Raw genomic sequence first — 19817 nt, forward strand, 5'->3', positions numbered from 1 at the left:
GCCTCTGCGCACTTTAGCACTGTGGTCCAGTGTAAAGTGCGTGCCCTCTCTGTGTATGTTTGGTGAGACTGGCCTACCCTCCCACGGGAATGCATGGGGGATATGTGTGTCCATGGTAATTCCTGATATGAGAGGAGTGCAGGGGCGAGTTTAGTATGTGCGAACTCGTGAGCACAAATGCTGCGCGATGGTGTGCGCAGATTTATTGTGACTAGTGGAGAGGTGCCAGTTTTAGAAGTTGGCATTTCTGTGTGCAGTGTGGCTGCCTGCCTGATGTGAATTGCATGTCTGGCTTGTGATTGACAGGTGCTGGATGATGTGGGTGGCTCCAGGAGCCAGGATGGGTCTGCCCGGTGGTGAATAGGGAGATCTGCATGTAGATGAGAGGGAGGAGTTGCACCTGGGACCTGAATAGGGCTGTGCCTTCCCTCAATAATGCTGGCTCCGCCCCCTGTGGTGTGTCTGAGCACCTGGCCTATCCTGTGTAAGGGAGAGATGAGCTGAGCAAAACAAATTGCTCAACAGCTCCCCTAAACCAGTTGCATCTGGTTTTTCCCCCAGCCCTGTGTCACAAAGGGTTTTCCTAATATAAATATAGGGGCTGTGTCCCCATAAAATTCTTCAGTTCTCAGAGTGTGCTGATCCTGCTGGGGGCTTGCTGCTGGGGCCCAGGAAGGGTGAGTGCTTGCCTCCCTGGGCCCTGCTTTGCCCCTTGATCCCTCCAGGACTTTTTCTTTGGACCTTGATTTGCTCTGGGGACCTGGAAGCTCTGCTTGGTGTTGCTTGGAGGAGCTGGCATTTGTAGTGCTGGGCTGCATTGTGAGCTCTATATTTGGAAAATTGTCCAAAAAAAGAGAAGCCTGTGGGCACTGAAGCGCTGAGCTGCTCTTCGACTCGAGGTAATACCAACGTGGGGATTCCCCCACCCTGCTGTGAAACCGAGGGGGAGCCCACCCCGCTGGTTGTGCTGATAATTGCGGGTGCCTACGCAGCTTATTGCTGTTGAGGATAGCTGGTGCTCACCCCGCTTTCTGTTATTTGAGGGCGGGTGCCCACCCCGCAATTGCCTGTGAACTACGCGGTAGCCTGCCCTGCATTGCCGCTTTGTGGTGGTTTCAAACGGCTGCCCACCCCGCAGTTCTGTCCATTTTCATCACGGGTGCCCACCCCGCTGAAGCGCTGTTTTGGCGGGTGCCCACCCCATCCTTGAGGAAGGAATCACTGCCGCAACCGGGCCAAAGCGAAAGGAATCTCTGGGTCGCTTCTCAATGCGACCCCGAAGTCAGGCAGGACGAGCCTGAGGTGGGCGGGTCCTGCCGGTGGGACAGGAAGTCGTCTCAGCCCACAGTGGGGCTCCCATGAGCTGGTGGAAGCCGGGGCTCCCATGTTGGTGACCGAAGCCCCGCGCGCAGAAGAGAAGAGTGACTGAGCCTCGAGGCTCCAGGAGGGGGACCGGGCGAAGAGGAGCACACGCGAAGAAAGAGCCTCCCCTGACCAGAGCCGGTGAGTAGGGCTACGTGGGGGCGACGGCTCTTGGGTATTGTAGTGCCCGTGGGGCAAAGAGTCGGAGCGGCCCGTTCGTACAGCGGGCCGCTCCAACGTGGCGAGATTTGTTTTGGAGGGCCACCGGGGTGTCTCGAGGCTCTGTGGCAGTCAGAGCTACCCCATCTGCCCGCGGGCCGCTCAAGCGTGGAGCATAGTTGTTGACAGAGCCTGCGTGGCTCCAACAATTGGCACAATTACTTTTAGAGTCTAGCTGGCTCCAACGATGGCCATAATGGTTTAAGGCCGGCCCAGAGGGGCCCAGGCTTTCCTTGTTCGGGCACATTTGTCTTCAAGGTACATTGGTGCCAGGGCCTGTTTTCCCTTGATCTCGGCTGCCCTGCGAGAGCGCAGGCAGCTGCAACAATGGGGCAGTTTGTTTAGGAGTCCCTGAGTGGGACAGGAGCGGCACAGTGGTGCCAGGCCTCATTGGATTCCCAGCTGCCCAGCAAGTAGTGAGCAGCTGCACCGTTTAGGTCTTTCTTGACTTTGGGGGCATGTCTGAGTTAGGAGTGAATTGCACTCCTTTGCCCCTGACGCTCACAGCTGCGCAGCACTTAGTGCCAGCTGCACCGTTTAGGTTTGCGCAGTGGCGCAATTGGATTCCGCTGCATTGACAGCGCCCTGTCTGTTGGGGCACAGGGCATTTGAGCCCCTTTACTGAGATGGCCAGTTGGCCAGGGGGACTGGGTAGTAAATAGGGTGTCAGACCCTAATGTGATGTGGTGCAAGGAAAAGTACTGTATGTAGTATGATTACGCACCCTGTGTTATACCTCTAAATGTGGCCTTTTATAATTATGAGGTTGTTTTGCATATCATGGTTTATGCTAGTGAGATTATGTTTCTCTGTGTGATTTATGCCCCTATTGTGAGTTGCGCTTAGGAGGTTAGGGTCTAATGTGTTTAGGCTTGTGAGATGATTGCATAAGGTGTTTACGCTGTGAGGTTGGCGCAGAATGTAATTCACGTCTGATGTGATACTGTGCATAATGTAGTTTATGTTACCCGCTGATGCTAAATACAGTGATTATCAGTGTTTACTGGTTGTACGCTTATGATCTGTTTTACTTTTACTGAGTTCGCTTTGTGATGGTCCTGACAGTAGCCCATGTGGCCCTGTCATGTGTATATAATCCCTTGTAAATATTTCCCAGTGCCAGTTGGCACAGTGTATATGGTGTGATTACTATTCTAATGTGTTATGAGACTACAAAGGCTATTTTTGATATTACCTTGTGTGGAGTTCCTTTTGTGGTGTGCCTGGGATGTTGTTGCTGTGTGCGTGCGCAAATGCTTTACACATGGCCTCCGGGATAAGCCTGACTGCTCGTGCCAAGCTACCAAGTGGTTGAGCAGGGGTTATTTTTGGCATGTAACTCCCTTGCCCTGACTAGAGTGGTCGTCTCTGCCTGGCTTTGGCGCAAGCCTTAGCCAACCAGAGATCCCACTTCTAACACTCAGCATCTTCTGCACCGGCACCTACCGGCGCCGCATGACCCGGTGTGTCTTTCCCTTCACCCCTCAGCCCCCTTTTGCAGACTGCTTTTCCCTCCCTGCCACCACTGTTGACTACGCCGTCCCGAGAGGCCCGCTGGCTGGACTCTTGAGGGCGCAACATGTTCGTCTCGACCAGCGCTGCCCTGCGGGCCCTTAACACCTTGTGTGTGCTGGCTAAGGCCTCCTCCTGTTTGTGGGATTCAGCTGAGTCTCTGGGATCCGCAGCGTCCCAGGAGTCTGGTCACGTGGACTTACGGCATCATGCTTTGGATGGCCGGGAGCTGGCATCATTTATTCTCCGCTCTGGACATCTCAGAGGTGCTGGGCCGGGCCATGGTTTCCTCAGTCGTTCTCCTTCGCCATGCTTGGCTTCGGGACGGAGTATTCCCTGAGAATATTCTGGAGCGACTCATCGACCTTCCGTTTGATGGCAGCCTGTTGTTCTATGCCCCGGCCAAATTCGCCATCCAAAGGCTCTTGGCAGGGCTTTGTCCTCCTCCTCCGCCTTATCCTCCTCCTCCTCTGTCCCCTCCTCAGTGACTCCTGAGTTGGTTTGATTCTGGGCCTTCTTAGGCAGCTTGTTCTGGCTGTGCACTGTGTTTTCGGGCCGTTTGCATCCTTCCTTGGGACTTTAGCATTGTTGGCTGCTGGACTGCCCTTTTGTTGATTATGTGTGGTGTTCTGCAGGAGTTGTTGCGCAGACATGGCCCTGAGATGAGGCCTTCTGCTTTGCTTGGGCTGCTTGTCAAGCTTTTCCCAGGGGTGTTTTTTTCCCCGTGGCTCTTTTGTTTTTTCCTCTGCTGCGGAAATTCTTCCAAAGAGGGTTCCCATATCTTGGGACTTAACGTACCCTATGTGGGGTAGTGGTAGCTGTCATATGGGTTGCGCTCTGCTCGGGGGTTCTGGTTGCCTTTGGATGCCTGTTCTCCATGGTATTTAGGTAGGTTGCTTTTGCTTCCTAAGGTCGTGCGCGCGGCCGCTCGTAGTGGTGTGCCCGGGCATCTCCTCCTCTCCCTGCTCCTGTCCTGCAGTCTTGCCCTTGGTTCCTTTGCTGTGGGTGTACAGGCCTATTCAGCCTTCTTTTCCCTCCTACATCCCCTTGGGGTTGGTGGGGTTCTGCTTGTGGGGGTTCCCATTGCCTGGCAGGGACGAGGTTCTACCTGGTCCACATATTTGGTCCCCTGTGGGCCCCTCTGTTCTGTATTGGCTAGTGGGGTCCTTTCGCAGACCCAGGGGTTATTGCTAGGGTATCTATTCTATCTGAAGGAATCTTTGGCTAGTAGTCTCTACCAGATGTACGAGTTACTTACCTTCGGTAACAACGATTCTAGCTGCAGATTCCTTCACGGCCAACCCTTCCTCCCCTATTCAGCGAGGACCCTTGGGCTGGTCTTCGGTACTCGCCTCCCGGTGAGGGGCTGTGTCTCCTGTGAGTGCCTTCTTTGTTCTTGACGGGTGGTTCCGTCTGCGAGTGGTGCTTCCTCCTGGAGGATGGAGTTCCGTTGCTCCGGTGCCCTGCTGTTTGGGGGGGATTGCTTTCTATCCCTGTCCTCCCTCCCCTCCCTTCCTTCCATTGCTATCCTGTGATTAAGGGTCATCTGGCCATGTCTTGCCTTGTCCCTTGTGGGTGGTTGCCCACTATGTTGGGGTGGTTTGGAGGTTTGTTGTCCCCGTCTGTCTTGGGACTGGTCCTATTCCTTGCTCAGGATGGGGGTGGTAGGTTTACTACGTGTGCCATGACTTTTACTCCTGTGCTTTGCCTCCGAGGCACAGGGATGGGAGGCTGTCTATGTGCTGGCAGGGTGACTGCGCAGGGTTCTGCTTGTTCTTCTTCTTTTTTTTCCCTGCCTTTGGGTTCTGTGGTGTTGACACTATTCTGGGTGGTGTTGTTAGTCACCCTTTCTTTCCAATTTTTCAGCTCTTCCCACACTGTTCCCATGCTTCCACAGTTTTTTATCTGGTGGTTCCGCGTTGTGGTGCGGAAAAGTTCTCTGAAGAAAACTGACATAGGCGCGCCGGGGCGGGTCTTATGTGACCTCGCTGACGTCACATCTGCGGACGACACCTGGGCGGAGTCGCGTGATGTCGCCCCGCCCCTCGGCGCGCAGGAATGCTGTGGCAAAAAAAGTTTCCGGATCCAGTTTCACGCCTGGGGATAATTCTACATGAAGGAATCTGCGGCTAGAATCGTCTCTACATGATACATCATTACCGAAGGTAAGTAACTCGTACATTATAAACTTGTATGTACTTTGTGGGCTCTCGAGATCATCCCTCAGACTTGTCTGCTTCCGCTTGGGGTCTATTTTTCAGTTCAACTGCCTCTATTTAACTGTCTTGATAGAAAATGACAAGTAGAGGTAAGTAAAATACCAGAATTGCTTTCTGCTGAGGGACTCACTTTTTAAAAAATTTCTGGCAACTGCCTTTATTTAACTTCCTTGAGCGAAAACTACAGCAGAGGTCTCTAAAATACCAGAATCTCTTTAGCATTCTCTAGATTCCAGTCCATAGAACTTGTCTTCCACAAGCATCCATAGACAATAATATTTTTTTTAAATCTTGTATTTTAAGTGATGTGACCACTGAAGGCCCTGATTATATAATAAAAATAGATCTTTGGACTATACAATTTCCCGCTGAAAGGCAATATTTCTCACCATGTGTTTCCATACCTGGCGTGTCACGCAGTTTGGTGCTTACTTTCCCTCCATATTAAAGAACAGTAGATGTTTCAGCACCCAGGCTAATATCAGGGGCGTAGCACAGGTCACCGCAACCCCGCTGTGCTTTAGGGGGCCCCCTCAGCACTGCACTCTGGCCGGAGAGCTCCTGATTGAGCCCGGAGGGGGCCCCTTCACGTACTTTGCAGGGAGGCACCCTCAAGTTTAGTTACGCCAGTGGCTAATATGCTGCATAGCTAAATACGTATAAGTTCCCGTAGGCGAGACCGATTGCATTGCAAATGCTTGGTTTTACTGGTCTTGACCAGATGTAGTTCACCGGGGTTCTCTTCCCTGCATAAATCACTCTGCTTGGTGCTACGTTGTGCCCCACTTGGCAGTCTCCTACTGCCCACTGACCTCAAAGGCAGACCTTGTAGCACCTGCCCAGACACATGATTGAACTTCTGTTGCCAGATGGACTGGCTGGGTAATGTTTCCCCTTTTTCACGTGATGCTATGATTTTTTTCTTGTGTGGGAGGTTGTGTGGCTACTCACCCTTAGCAAATCCAGCTTCCCCCTCAGGATTCAGCCAGCAGATGGCGCCTTGGCACGAAAACAGGGCAGTTTGCACGTGTGATCCTCATCCTCCTTGCATCTGCGGCCCGCTGTTACAGTGCACTCCTCAAGCTGAATGTCTGGTGGGCTCCAACATCAGCTGGCAACACCCGAGGACCTTAAATAGCCGCCCGAGACCATGACACGAGCGCCGCGCATGTCAGCAGGTGCACGACCACCACATAGCCTCCAGGACGACACCAACTCGTCGCCAATGTGGTGTTGGGTATTATTATATACACTGTGATCAATAACATACACCACGTGCAGCTGGGAGTGACGCAGGTTCATAAATGACTCAGACACCCATATGTTGGTTTGCTGGCCCCGGCCCGGATCTTCGCTCCGTCACATCCTGCTAAGGGTATCTTTATTACCTAGGCTCCACATGGTGCAGCCTTCACCACTCCATCAGGCTTCATGGGGGCTTCCACTAAATCCCCCCACCCCCCACCCCTCCAGTCCACCCAATTTCCATACAGGGCATGTATGAACTATTCTGTGCCACTCCTGTTACGTCACAGGAGCGACACTACAGTGCCCTCACTTCAGATGTGGACACCGGGGAACCACAACGGCCTGGTTACTTTGCAGGTCCCAACGCCTGCTGCAGCCACTGCCGACTCACCTTCACTGCTGTCTCTCTTGCTTCCGCAAGTGTTGTGTCCCATGCTCGGCCATCCAGCTGGCGGTATAGGCTGCACTCTGTCGAAAGAGGAGCAACTTCGCTTTGCAACTTGGGGAGGATACGGGGGGCTGCAATTGATAGTACTTGTGCTAGCCAGAGTTAGTCTGGATTCTGTAGGATGGTCGGCCCGACTGCAGACAGGGCTCAGTACTACATGTCTGTCTTGGCCGCCATCTTGGACATGACCCCCATGACTGTGGTTATCTATACCCATTAAGTTTGACTTTACTCATTAGTCTGGTATAACTTTTATTAGGCTAGCAAAAGTTCCACACTCTCATGCATGCCTTTTCCTTTCTGGCATCCCGCAGATTGCTAACTAGTTGTAAATGTGAAATAGTCTATAAACTGTGTATTGTAGTTAACTTATTTTGATAATTTGTTCTTGCTCTTTCTAGGCATTCTGTTGGCGATACCAAAGTCCCATTTTGCCTTCAGTCTTGTGTGAAGCCTCTTAAGTATGCAATTGCTGTTAATGACCTCGGCACAGACTATGTTCATAAATATGTTGGTAAAGAGCCGAGTGGATTACGATTCAACAAACTGTTCCTGAATGAAGATGGTAAGAAGTTAGAGTATGTGCAGAATCAAATTCAAACCAATTTGATGTGCTTGTGAAACAGGATCCAGTAACCCTGAATAATTGTTACTTCAGTTTAAAATCACAATATGCACACAATGGATAATTTCCTATCTTTCAAAGTAAAGTAATTCGATTGTAACATGACTCTTCTAAAGATTCTCAAGTTTTGGAAGGGAACGGCTCAAAGTTAAACAGTACAGATTCTTAACCACAAGATTCTGTCGATAGGCTGTATCAAATCTATAAAATGAATCTATTTAAAAGTCGCACATGCGGATAGTAGTTAAAATACCAGGTGAGTTTCTAGAAAAATCTGAAGATGAATGTGACCCCCTTGCTTCTCGAACAGCGGCTCTGGAATGCCTCTGAGAAATCTGCAGTGTTGGGAAGTGACCTGCGTTGTCCTTTCGGTGACTCATTAAGTAATGAATGCTGCATTCCCCTACCAAACCAATGAGCACCAATTAGGTGAGGGCAGTTAGAGACAGGCAGCGTTGCCAAGGAACCGCCGATTTAATTTCAGTTCATGCAAAATTGAGTGGGATTCCAGCAGAACGGCACACAATGATATAAAAATAAAACAATGCGCCCATACACGAAAAAGGAGCAGGAGTGATACCTGTGGGGATTTATGCGTCATCTTAAAAATGTTTAACCTGATATCTTTAAGCGCAGTTGATGTAGGTCATAGCTGCGCCTGCTATTTACAGTGCTATAAAATCAAGTTATCTTGTCCGACATTTTCCTACATCATCAGTTCTGTTTCTCGTACACTACTTATCTCACTCTCTCATACAAATAATTTCAGGTATTGGTAAAGATGGATTACCAGAATCATTGCTTGCACAAGATTTAAATATTTGGAATTTAATAAGAATCCTCAACCTACGGATTGGCAGTTTTAGATGTCGTAGTTCCAATTGAAACCGTTACATGCATCCGTAAATACCAAAGCTGCCAGTGGTTATCTCCAAAAATTAAGTACAGTTGCAAAATCTGAAAACAATCTGGCAGAAATTCAGTGACTATGGAAATAAACTGAGATATTTGCATTGTGTGTAAATATAAAATATGTAATTGGAGCCCCAAAAAATCCTGCTACTCATGGGAATTTTTAAAAACTTATAACACATCTAAGTAAATTGGTCATAATATTGAGAAACTGGGCAACTCTTAGGTATCTAAGGCTGAGGTACGTGGATCAGGATAACTAGGGGCCTGAGGCTCAAAACACCCATCGCAAACCTGGTCAAAAATTGTGACTAATATTTTTGTGACAAGTGTGAATTTTTGCGAACCAACCTATATACTAATAGGTCAGTTCTCAAAATGTAGACTCGGAGTGAGTCGCAGTTCGGGCTACCTCATGAATATTAAAGAGGAAGTTCTCAAATTGCGATTCACTCCAACTGGATGTCATCACAGGGATGGTGACCTGCTAGGATCAGCAGATCGCCATGTCTGTGATTGCATTTAAACTTTTTTATTGCAGCTCATTTTTCTCATAGGGAAGAGGCATGTGTTAAAAAAAAAAAAATACCTTTAAAACAAAAAAAAAGTTCGGGTGTTGGAAGTGTTCCACTGGACCACTTCCTGCTTGCTCCCCCGACAAGCTTTTTTTTTTGTTTAAATTCACAATGGAGAATGGGTCTTGGGGAGACTCTTCCTTTTTGTGAATGACTTACCATCACAACTTGGAAGTCAATAAATGTCTAAAGTTTTGCAACCAAATCTTATATATTTGGGGAAGTCTTGCCCAGGGACTGGACTGACCATTTCTTGATTACATTTTATGTGAACACTGCCAGTCTGGATAAGCGGGGTGGTAATCGGGTGAGTGAATTTGTGGGTAGGGATTGGAAGGCTCTTATGCGTAGGAGGGGCAAGGATGTGGTGTTTCAGGTGCAGGGCCGTTTCTCCCTGGAGGCTCAAGTGGAGAAGAACTACTCCGCTCTCTGCAGGGAAATCACCCGGGCTCTTGATTCTCTTGCTCCTCTAAAGAACCATCGGAGCAGGGGTAGACCCTCTGCCCTGTGGTTTAATGAGGATCTAAAAATCCTGAAACTTGAATGTAAGCGGGCTGAGAGGAGATGGAGGCACGGCTACCAGGATGAGAACAAGCTTTCCTGGAGAATAAAGATGGCGGAATACAGAAAGATGATTAATAGGTGTAAAGCGGACTATTTTCCACCTTGATACTTAATGCCCCTAATAGCGCCAGAAGCATCTTTAATATTCTAAATAGCCTGACCAATCCAGATTGCTGCAAAAATGTGATGATCTGGCTAGGTTTTTTCATAACCAAGTTAATGATATCATTGAGGTTCTGAGTGAGGTGTCTCATTCTCCTGCTGTGGTCAATGTTTTACCGCTCAATCCCGATAACACAGAGGGTATTAGCACTGTGGTTGCAGATGTTAACTTGGAGGGGGCACTACTGGCTCTCTCTCAGAGATCTTGCCTTTGGAGCTTGAGGACTTCTGTAGATTAGCTGATGGTATTACATCTGGATCGTCCCTAGATCCGATGCCTTGTAAAATCTGGAAAGAATTTGGGGCAGATCTGTTCCCCTCGCTTCGTCTCATTTGTAATCAGTCTTTAACTGATGGAGTGGTTCCGTCTCAGTGGAAGCAGGCACTGGTGACACCCTTGCTTAAGAAGTCCTCCCTTGACCCCGAGTGTCCTAAAAATGTTAGGCCCATCTCCCTCCTTCCTTTTCCGGCTAAAATTGTGGAACGGGTGGTGAGTAGCACTCTGTCTAAATATGTAGAACAAGCTAAGCTCTTGGAGGAGGAGCAGTTTGGGTTTCGGCCAGCCCATGGCACTGAGACAGCCTTGATGACCGTGATGGACTAACTTCGGGGGCGGGCAGACAGGGGTCAGGCAGCTGTACTTATTCTGCTTGACCTGTCTGTCGCCTTCGATACGGTTAACCATGAAATCTTGTTGAGACGACTTAGAGGTGGGGGTGACGGGCTGTGCCCTCAGGTGGTTCCTGTTTTTCCTGTTAGGTAGGCAGCAGGCAGTGTCCCTCCCTCCCTATCAATCTGCTTTTACCTGTGTCTCGCATGGCGTGCCACAGGGCTCGGCCATCAGCCCTATTATTTTTAATATTTATATGAAACCCCTGATGGCGATCATCAAGCAACACAACATTAAGGTCGTTAGTTATGAGATGATACGCAATTGATTCTCTCCTTGGAGGGAGCACAGTCAACTTCTTTAGATGGGGTTCATAGCTGCCTGCGGGACACAACATTATGGTTGAGAGATAATGCCCTGCAATTTAATGCGTCCAAAATGGAGGTGCTTTACTGTGCCAGGGAAAGGATTCCTTCCGCGCTGCCTAGTAATTTTTGGCCCTCCGACTCCCCCAATTTTGTTCAGCCTGTAAAGACAGTTCGCAACCTGGGTGTGCCATTCGATTGTAACCTCACTTTGGAGGCGCATGTGACGAAAGTTGCACCACCGGCGACACTGGGGTGGCCGGACATAGAGTGCAGAGGCCCAATGTTAGCCATTGGGACTAGTGGGGCAATTCCTTTGGGGGCTGCTCACGGGCAGGCCACTCGGTTGCGGGAGCCAAACTCCTAGGATTAAGGTCAGGGCAAAGGGGGCCCCAAGTCAGCACCAAGTCCACACCACCTGCGGCATAGGGGCGGCTGGTTGCAGGGTGCTTAGAAGGTGTTGGGAGCCCAATGCAATCCTGTGGAGGCTGCTGAGTTTGAATTTTGGCTGCAGGCTCAGTCCAGGATGTCTTCCGGGCGGAACCAACAGCTGGACAGGTAAGTTGGTGGGCTCAGGGAGCAGGGCGGCTGGATGCAGGGGTGACTTTTGAGGTCGGGTTCACCTTACCGGGCAACTAGTGCTTGGGTGGATCTCCAAGCAGAGGCTGCAGGCGACGTCGGGAAGTTCTGGAGGGGTCAAACCACGGTGGACTCAGACTCTGGAGCGCTGGAGGACCTCGCTGGGACCAGTGGGCAACTTGGACTCGGGTGAAGGCGACGGGTGCAGTGGTTGTTCCTGGTGTTGTTTCTTCGTCCTTGTTAGAACTGGGGGTCTCTAGTTGGCAGAGGTAGGTACCACTGTCCAAATAGGGACCCTTGCTTCTAGTCAGGGCAAGGAGATAACCCTCTAAGATAACCCCTGCTCACCCTCTAGGTAGCTTGGCCTGAGCAGTCTAGGCTAACCAGAGGCAATGCGTAAAGTATTTGTACCAACACTCACAGTAACACAGTGAAAACACCACAAACTGATTCCACAACAGTTTAGGAAAATAAAGATATTTATTCTAAACTACACAAGACCAAAACGACAAAAATCCAACATACACAGTTCAAGTATATGGTTTCAAAAGAGTTCTTAAGGTTGCAATCAAAGTTCTTTAAGTTGCGTTAAAATAATCCACAGATGCGTGAAAAGTTCACAGTTGCGTCACGTTTACTCACAGTACCTTTTAGATGCAACAAAGTTCCACAAGCAGGAAGCTGGTGCGGAGGAAAACAAGCGATGCGTTACTCCTGAGACCCTGGGGAGGCGATGCGACAGCCCCGCTGCAGCAGCGGGCGTGTTGCGACGAATCCGGTCTGTATGGGGAGGAAGGCCACTTGTGTGGATTCCGGTGCGTAGGTTCCGTAGGAAGTCTGTTCTCGCAAAGGCACGATGCGACGCTCTCGTAGGGGCTGCGATGATCTCCAGGGCGACGATGCGCAGTCCAGCAGTGATCCTCTCTCTCGCAGCTCCTCGATGCGATGGTTCTGCGACGATGTTCGCAGCGACGTGATGCGATCCGCAAGCAAGCGGTGCGGTGATCTCACCCAGCGACGACAGGCTCTGCGACGACACTCGCAGCGATGTTCGATTCTCCCGCACCGGTCTGGTGCGTCCCGCAAACGAAGGATGCGACGGCTCTGGCAGCGGCGTCAGGCGCTGCGCCGATCTCGACCTTCGTAGCGGCGGGAAACTTCTCGCACTGTCGGGGATGCGCTCCGCAAGCGAGCGATGCAACACTTTTCAGTTTCAAAAGTCTCTCAAGCTTAGTTTCAAGCTTCCCAGCTCAGGTTCAACTTCCAGAGGCCCCACAACTGGATCAAGCACTCTAGGAAGGACAGAACTCTCTCAGCAGAGTTCAGGGAAACTGGGGGTGAAGTCCTTTTGTTCCTGGGACTTCAAAAACAGGGAGCCAGCTCTTCTCAGGCCCTTGGAGATTCCTTCAAGACAGGGGACACAGCTCACAGCAAAGTCCTTCCCCTGTCCTTGGCAGCAAAGCAACAGCAGGTCAGTCCAGCAAGAGCAACAGCAGGACAGTCTTCCTTCTTCAGAGTCAGCTTTCTCCTTGGCAGACGTTCCTTCTTGATTTCCAGGATGATCTAATTTTCTGTTGTCAGGGGTCCTGTACTTATACCCCTAAAGTCGTTGTTCTCTCTGTGCATGTGGGCCCTGAGCCCGGTCTGAACCAGTTCTGGGTGGATCCTGAGCACTTTGTTGTGCTGGCTGCATCTTTCCTTTCAGAGTGAGGGGCAGGGTCCTCAGCCGCCCAGCAGGAGGTGGAGCCAGCATTGTGGCAGGCAGGCACAGCCCTATTCAGGCCCAGGTGCTAGCTCCTCCCACCACTCAGGTTGCAATGCATTCATTCAGCCCAGTGCTGACTCATCCAGCCTCCTGGGGAATTCCCCAGCCCCTGTCACTCACAAACCAGACAGTCAATACACAAACAGGCCCAGGCACACAGAAGGGTCAGACAAGAGAACAGCAACTTTCTAAAAGTGCTGTTTTCAAACACAGGATTTAAAAACCACCTTTCCTAAAAGATGTGTTATTAAATTCTGAGTTCAGGGATACTAGATACTTATGTCCTATCTTGTTCCTATGGGAAGAAATGCTGTTGACCACTGTAGCCAGCATCCCCCATGTTAACCTATGAAGCAAGATAGCCTTACAATAGTGAAAAACGAAATGGCTGTAATTCACTACCAGAGCATGTCGCCTGCACTAGTACATGCTCTACCTTTCACATACACTGCACCCTGCCCAGGGGGGTACCTTGGGCCTTCCATAGGGGTGACTGATGTGCACGAAAAGGGAAGGGTTAGGCCTGGCCAGTGGGGACACTGACCAGGAGGACATGGCAGTTCTAAACTGCCCGTAGGCACTGCAGTGGCAGGCCTGAGACACCATTTTAGAGCTACTCCTGTGGGTGGCACAATCAGTGCTGCAGGCCCACTAGTAGCATTTGCCATCACCAGCCCTGGCACACCCAGTGCACTTTACTAGGGACTTCATGGTGATACAAATATGCCAAACATGTATATCCAATCAGAATAACAATTTACACAGAGAGCATATGCACTTTAGCACTGATCAGCAGTGGTAAAGTGCGCAGAGTCCTATTGCCAACAGCCACGGGTCAGGAAAAATAAGGGAGGAAGAAGCAAAAAGTTTGGGGATGACCCTGCAAGAAGGGCCAGTTCCAACACAACCCCCTTCCAGCCTAAAGCCAGGGTAGACCAAACGATACCTCAATGGGATTCCCTGCTTAAGGCGATAGAACACGGAACCTGGCCCAAACGGCAGGGCACTATTCCTGTTCTACGCCTTCCTGAACCTAGTTGTATCACTCTATCCATACTCTCAGGGTCCACCATGCCAATCTATATGGAACCCTTCACCTCACCTGTGGACACCACCTGTGCAGCACCTAACCTTAATTTCGTCACAGGTGTGTCCCAACAGACCAACAGCAAGCCACAGTGACCACCAACAGTGATCAGGGATGAGACCCAGGCCTCATGCCTCTCATGGCTCTCAAACCCCTGTGGCATCAGAGGGTGGGGGGCAGTAGCCTCAGGTGCTTGGCACCCTTTGTCCACTCTCTCTCTTGTCAGTTCAGGTCTGACACTCTGGCACTGACCCACCAGTCCCGGACCTGTATCCGTCCACCAAGACAACCAAGAACACAACTTTCCTACCAGTTCAGGACCTCCCTCCAGCAACTGGTCTCCCAACCTAGGGTTTAACCCCTCAGGTTGCATCGGGGTCAGAGGCGAGTGCTCCCTCCCTCTGCACCCCCTTCCAGAGTGCTGCACCCTCCCTACTGGAGGGGTACCCCTGGGAACCATATTGGTCAGGACACTGGTTACAGATGTCCTCCCTTCCGGGTCAGGCAGATCCTGAACCTGGTCTCCTAACCCAGGGACCAAAACGTGCGGTTGTGCATTCGCCTGGCACACCAGGACTTCTGGGGACTCACATAGTACCCCCTTGAGGGTGACACACAACTCATGTGTCCCGTGACAGTCTGCCTGGCGCAGATCTCCCGACCCCTGTCCACCTGACAGTGAGGGAAGATCCCCCAGGACAGAAGTGGTGTCACCATGGTCACTCCTGAGAGACTCAGCCCTTCTGACTGGTCCCTGACCCACTGGTTCTCCCACTGGGGACTCCTTCCCCCTCTCACCCCTCAGTCTGGACTTCTGTACCCTCCCAAATGGAGCGGCACTGCCAAACACCAGAACTGATGGAGGCCTGGTTACAGGCACTCCCTGTTCAACAGACACTGGGAGATCCTCCTCAAATGGCCTACAAGTACAGTCTAGGTCCCCAACCTGGTGTTCCCTTAAGGAACCCTCCAGGCCCTGGGACTGGGTTTCGGGCACCGTGAGACACACCGTCCCACACTCATTCCTTCTCCACTGAGAACGGACATGAGCCCCTACACCCCTCCCACTACACTGGGACCTAACTGGGCTACACTGAACCTCTTCCACCTCACAGGTCTGGAAGATATCAAAGCCACTCTTTTGGGATCACTCCCCAATGCCTCCTCAGACTCTCTGGAATCCACCAAGAGGTCTGCCTCCAACGAAAGTTCTCTGGGGTGAGAGAACTCACACTCCACCGGGTGTTGGCATAGCTCTGGAAAACAGGGACTTAAAATATGCTCTCCATCAAATGACTCACACAGCCCCCCACAGTTGTTAACCAAGCTACCCTTTGCCTCACCCTCCAGTGCCTCACACAAGTACCCCACACCACTCTCCTGAGACTGGCAAGACAGTATCTGACTGCCTCTGTCACACAACCCACACTCTTCTGGCTGGTCTTCACACACACACACCAAGGTTTCTTCCACGGGGGAACCCCTCTCCCTGTACCTCTCATCTAGAGTCAGTAGAGTGTCCCTCCCACCACTGGGAATATGGTCCCCGGTGCCAGTCCCCCAATCTACTTCAGGGACACTGCACTCCACTGGAACTACATCATAAACCTGAACCCCCTGGTGTATGTTGACCCCCTCCCTCAAGTCAGGCGCCCCATCTCTGGGTGTTTGTACCTTTCTCTCAGCACTAGATATCATAACCATGCTGCCACCATCTGAGCTGGACTCCACCTCCAACTCAGCAAAGCTCCTCTCTTGAGCTACCCATGTTTCTTCTTCAGCTGAGACCCTCATGGCCTGACGCCTCTTGAGCTCCATCTCAAGCTTCCTCATTCGTAATTCATGGGCCAAGGACAATTTCAATTCCTCCAGGGCACGGGCATGTTTTCTCTCCTCCGCCGCCCTTTCCTTTTCCATTTGCTTCATCTTCATTTCAAGCCTCAACATTTCTAATTTATGATCTCTAGCCCTTTGGTTTTCCTCCAACTCCTCTGGGGAAAAACTTTCAGCTGAATGGTTGCTGCCAGCCCTTGAGGCTGCTATGGGCACAGGCAGATCCTGTGGCCTGAAACCATCCCTCTGTGCATCCTCATCCACTTCTGCATCATCTGTCTCCCCAGCCTTTTTGGTCTCCCACCAGGCCCTTAAGGCCTCCTGTAGCTCCTCCTTCTTGGAGCGGCGCTTCATGGGGCATCCAAAGTTCCTGCAGAACTGCCTGAGTTGACCTACTTTGTAATCACTTAACATTTCAATATCAAACTCCAGTTCTGCAGCATCACTTGCTGGTTTACCATTCTGAGACATGATGCTTGGATTCTTTCAGGGTTACGATCAAAAATAGAACCAAAAATAAAAAATGTAGTATGCGGTGGCGTAGTGGTCTGCACTCACTAGTGATGTACACCAATTACTGTGGGTCAAGTACAAATACAAGTTCAAATCCCACCGCCTGACCACCAATGTTAGAACTGGGGGTCTCTAGTTGGCAGAGGTAGGTACCACTGTCCAAATAGGGACCCTTGCTTCTAGTCAGGGCAAGGAGATAACCCTCTAAGATAACCCCTGCTCACCCTCTAGGTAGCTTGGCCTGAGCAGTCTAGGCTAACCAGAGGCAATGCGTAAAGTATTTGTACCAACACTCACAGTAACACAGTGAAAACACCACAAACTGATTCCACAACAGTTTAGGAAAATAAAGATATTTATTCTAAACTACACAAGACCAAAACGACAAAAATCCAACATACACAGTTCAAGAATATGGTTTCAAAAGAGTTCTTAAGGTTGCAATCAAAGTTCTTTAAGTTGCGTTAAAATAATCCACAGATGTGTGAAAAGTTCACAGTTGCGTCACGTTTACTCACAGTACCTTTTAGATGCAACAAAGTTCCACAAGCAGGAAGCTGGTGCGGTGGAAAATAAGCGAGGCGTTACTCCTGAGACCCTGGGGAGGCAATGCGACAGCCCCGCTGCAGCAGCGGGCGTGTTGCGACGAATCCGGTCTGTATGGGGAGGAAGGCCACTTGTGTGGATTCCGGTGCGTAGGTTCCGTAGGAAGTCTGTTCTCGCAAAGGCACGATGGGACGCTCTCGTAGGGGCTGCGACGATCTCCGGGGCGACGATGCGCGGTCCAGCGGTGATCCTCTCTCTCGCAGCTCCTCGATGCGATGGTTCTGCGACGATGTTCGCAGCGACGTGATGCGATCCGCAAGCAAGCGGTGCGGTGATCTCACCCAGCGACGACAGGCTCTGCGACGACACTCGCAGCGATGTTCGATTCTCCCGCACCGGTCTGGTGCGTCCCGCAAACGAAGGATGCGACGGCTCTGGCAGCGGCGTCAGGCGCTGCGCCGATCTCGACCTTCGTAGCGGCGGGAAACTTCTCGCACTGTCGGGGATGCGCTCCGCAAGCGAGTGATACGACACTTTTCAGTTTCAAAAGTCTCTCAAGCTTAGTTTCAAGCTTCCCAGCTCAGGGTCAACTTCCAGAGGCCCCACAACTGGATCCTAGCACTCTAGGAAGGACAGAACTCTTCTCAGCAGAGTTCAGGGAAACTGGGGGTGAAGTCCTTTTGTTCCTGGGACTTCAAAAACCGGGAGCCAGCTCTTCTCAGGCCCTTGGAGATTCCTTCAAGACAGGGGACACAGCTCACAGCAAAGTCCTTCCCCTCTCCTTGGCAGCAAAGCAACAGCAGGTCAGTCCAGCAGAGCAACAGCAGGACAGTCTTCCTTCTTCAGAGTCAGCTTTCTCCTTGGCAGAGGTTCCTTCTTGATTTCCAGGATGATCTAATTTTCTGTTGTCAGGGGTCCTGTACTTATACCCCTAAAGTCGTTGTTCTCTCTGTGCATGTGGGCCCTGAGCCCGGTCTGAACCAGTTCTGGGTGGATCCTGAGCACTTTGTTGTGCTGGCTGCATCTTTCCTTTCAGAGTGAGGGGCAGGGTCCTCAGCCGCCCAGCAGGAGGTGGAGCCAGCATTGTGGCAGGCAGGCACAGCCCTATTCAGGCCCAGGTGCTAACTCCTCCCACCACTCAGGTTGCAATGCATTCATTCAGCCCAGTGCTGACTCATCCAGCCTCCTGAGGAATTCCCCAGCCCCTGTCACTCACAAACCAGACAGTCAATACACAAACAGGCCCAGGCACACAGAAGGGTCAGACAAGAGAACAGCAATTTTCTAAAAGTGCTGTTCTCAAACACAGGATTTAAAAACCACCTTTCCTAAAAGATGTGTTATTAAATTCTGAGTTCAGGGATACTAGATACTTATGTCCTATCTTGTTCCTATGGGAAGAAATGCTGTTAACCACTGTAGCCAGCATCCCCCATGTTAACCTATGGAGCAAGATAGCCTTACAATAGTGAAGAACGAAATGGCTGTAATTCACTACCAGAGCATGTCGCCTGCACTAGTACATGCTCTACCTTTCACATACACTGCACCCTGCCCAGGGAGGTACCTTGGGCCTTCCATAGGGGTGACTGATGTGCACGAAAAGGGAAGGGTTAGGCCTGGCCAGTGGGGACACTGATCAGGAGGACATGGCAGTTCTAAACTGCCCGTAGGCACTGCAGTGGCAGGCCTGAGACACCATTTTAGAGCTACTCCTGTGGGTGGCACAATCAGTGCTGCAGGCCCACTAGTAGCATTTGCCATCACCAGCCCTGGCACACCCAGTGCACTTTACTAGGGACATCATGGTGATACAAATATGCCAAACATGTATATCCAATCAGAATAACAATTTACACAGAGAGCATATGCACTTTAGCACTGATCAGCAGTGGTAAAGTGCGCAGAGTCCTATTTCCAACAGCCACGGGTCAGGAAAAATAAGGGAGGAAGAAGCAAAAAGTTTGGGATGACCCTGCAAGAAGGGCCAGTTCCAACAGTCCTCAACCGGCTCAGAGTATGTTTCCTGTTCGCAGGAGATTCGGTCTTTGTTGAAGGCAGTCACTTCTCCCAGGGGTTTTGGAGGTCGCTGGCTGCAGGACAAGTCGACTTCTGGCGCAAGATTTCTGGAAACCGCAGATGGGCCGATAGGGCAGGGGCCAAGTCAGTTCTTCTCTACAGTCTCCTCTGCTGTGCGACTTCTTCGTCCTTCTTAGTAGGTTGCAGGAATCTGTGGAGGCAAGGTTCGGGGTTGACCCTATATACTAAATTTAGGGGTGGTAAAGGGGTGTGCAGGTTGCGACCAATGGGTCCCTTCCTTGGGGTGAGTACACCCCCTATTATGCCATCCTCCAGTGGGAGTGGGGCATGATCCTCTCTCTGATTGCCTGTGTCCCCTCCTCTTCAAGATGGGGTACAGGGGGTACTGAGATGTGTGTTTCACCTCACCTCCCCCACCTGAGGTGTGGGGTTGGCATGTGTGGGCACACCTCTCTTCCTACCGTGTTTTCCCCCCCCCAATTTCCTGCCCAAAGTGGGGGTCAGAACTGGTGGGAGCCAGTTGCTGGGGGCAGCAAAGGCAAGATCAGCTAACAAAGATGTGAGGCATTTGAAGCTTCCCCTTCATGGACCCAACCCGTCCTTTGGGGAGTAGGCATGACACCTCTACCCAGG

General features: G+C 51.0%; 1 protein-coding gene across 2 annotated transcripts in view; it reads left to right on the top strand.

Moving 5' to 3' along the window:
* Positions 1-19817, top strand: part of GLS (glutaminase) — an 811930-nt gene that overhangs the window by 219122 nt on the left and 572991 nt on the right. For both annotated transcript variants that reach the window (XM_086955380.1, XM_086955381.1), the window contains exon 6: positions 7410-7573. In XM_086955380.1, the coding sequence (XP_086811506.1) occupies positions 7410-7573 (164 nt within the window). The remainder of the gene's footprint in view (positions 1-7409; positions 7574-19817) is intronic.

The sequence above is a fragment of the Lissotriton vulgaris genome, chromosome 2_1 (genome assembly GCF_964263255.1).
Source record: "Lissotriton vulgaris chromosome 2_1, aLisVul1.2, whole genome shotgun sequence".
Classification (NCBI taxonomy): domain Eukaryota; kingdom Metazoa; phylum Chordata; class Amphibia; order Caudata; family Salamandridae; genus Lissotriton; species Lissotriton vulgaris.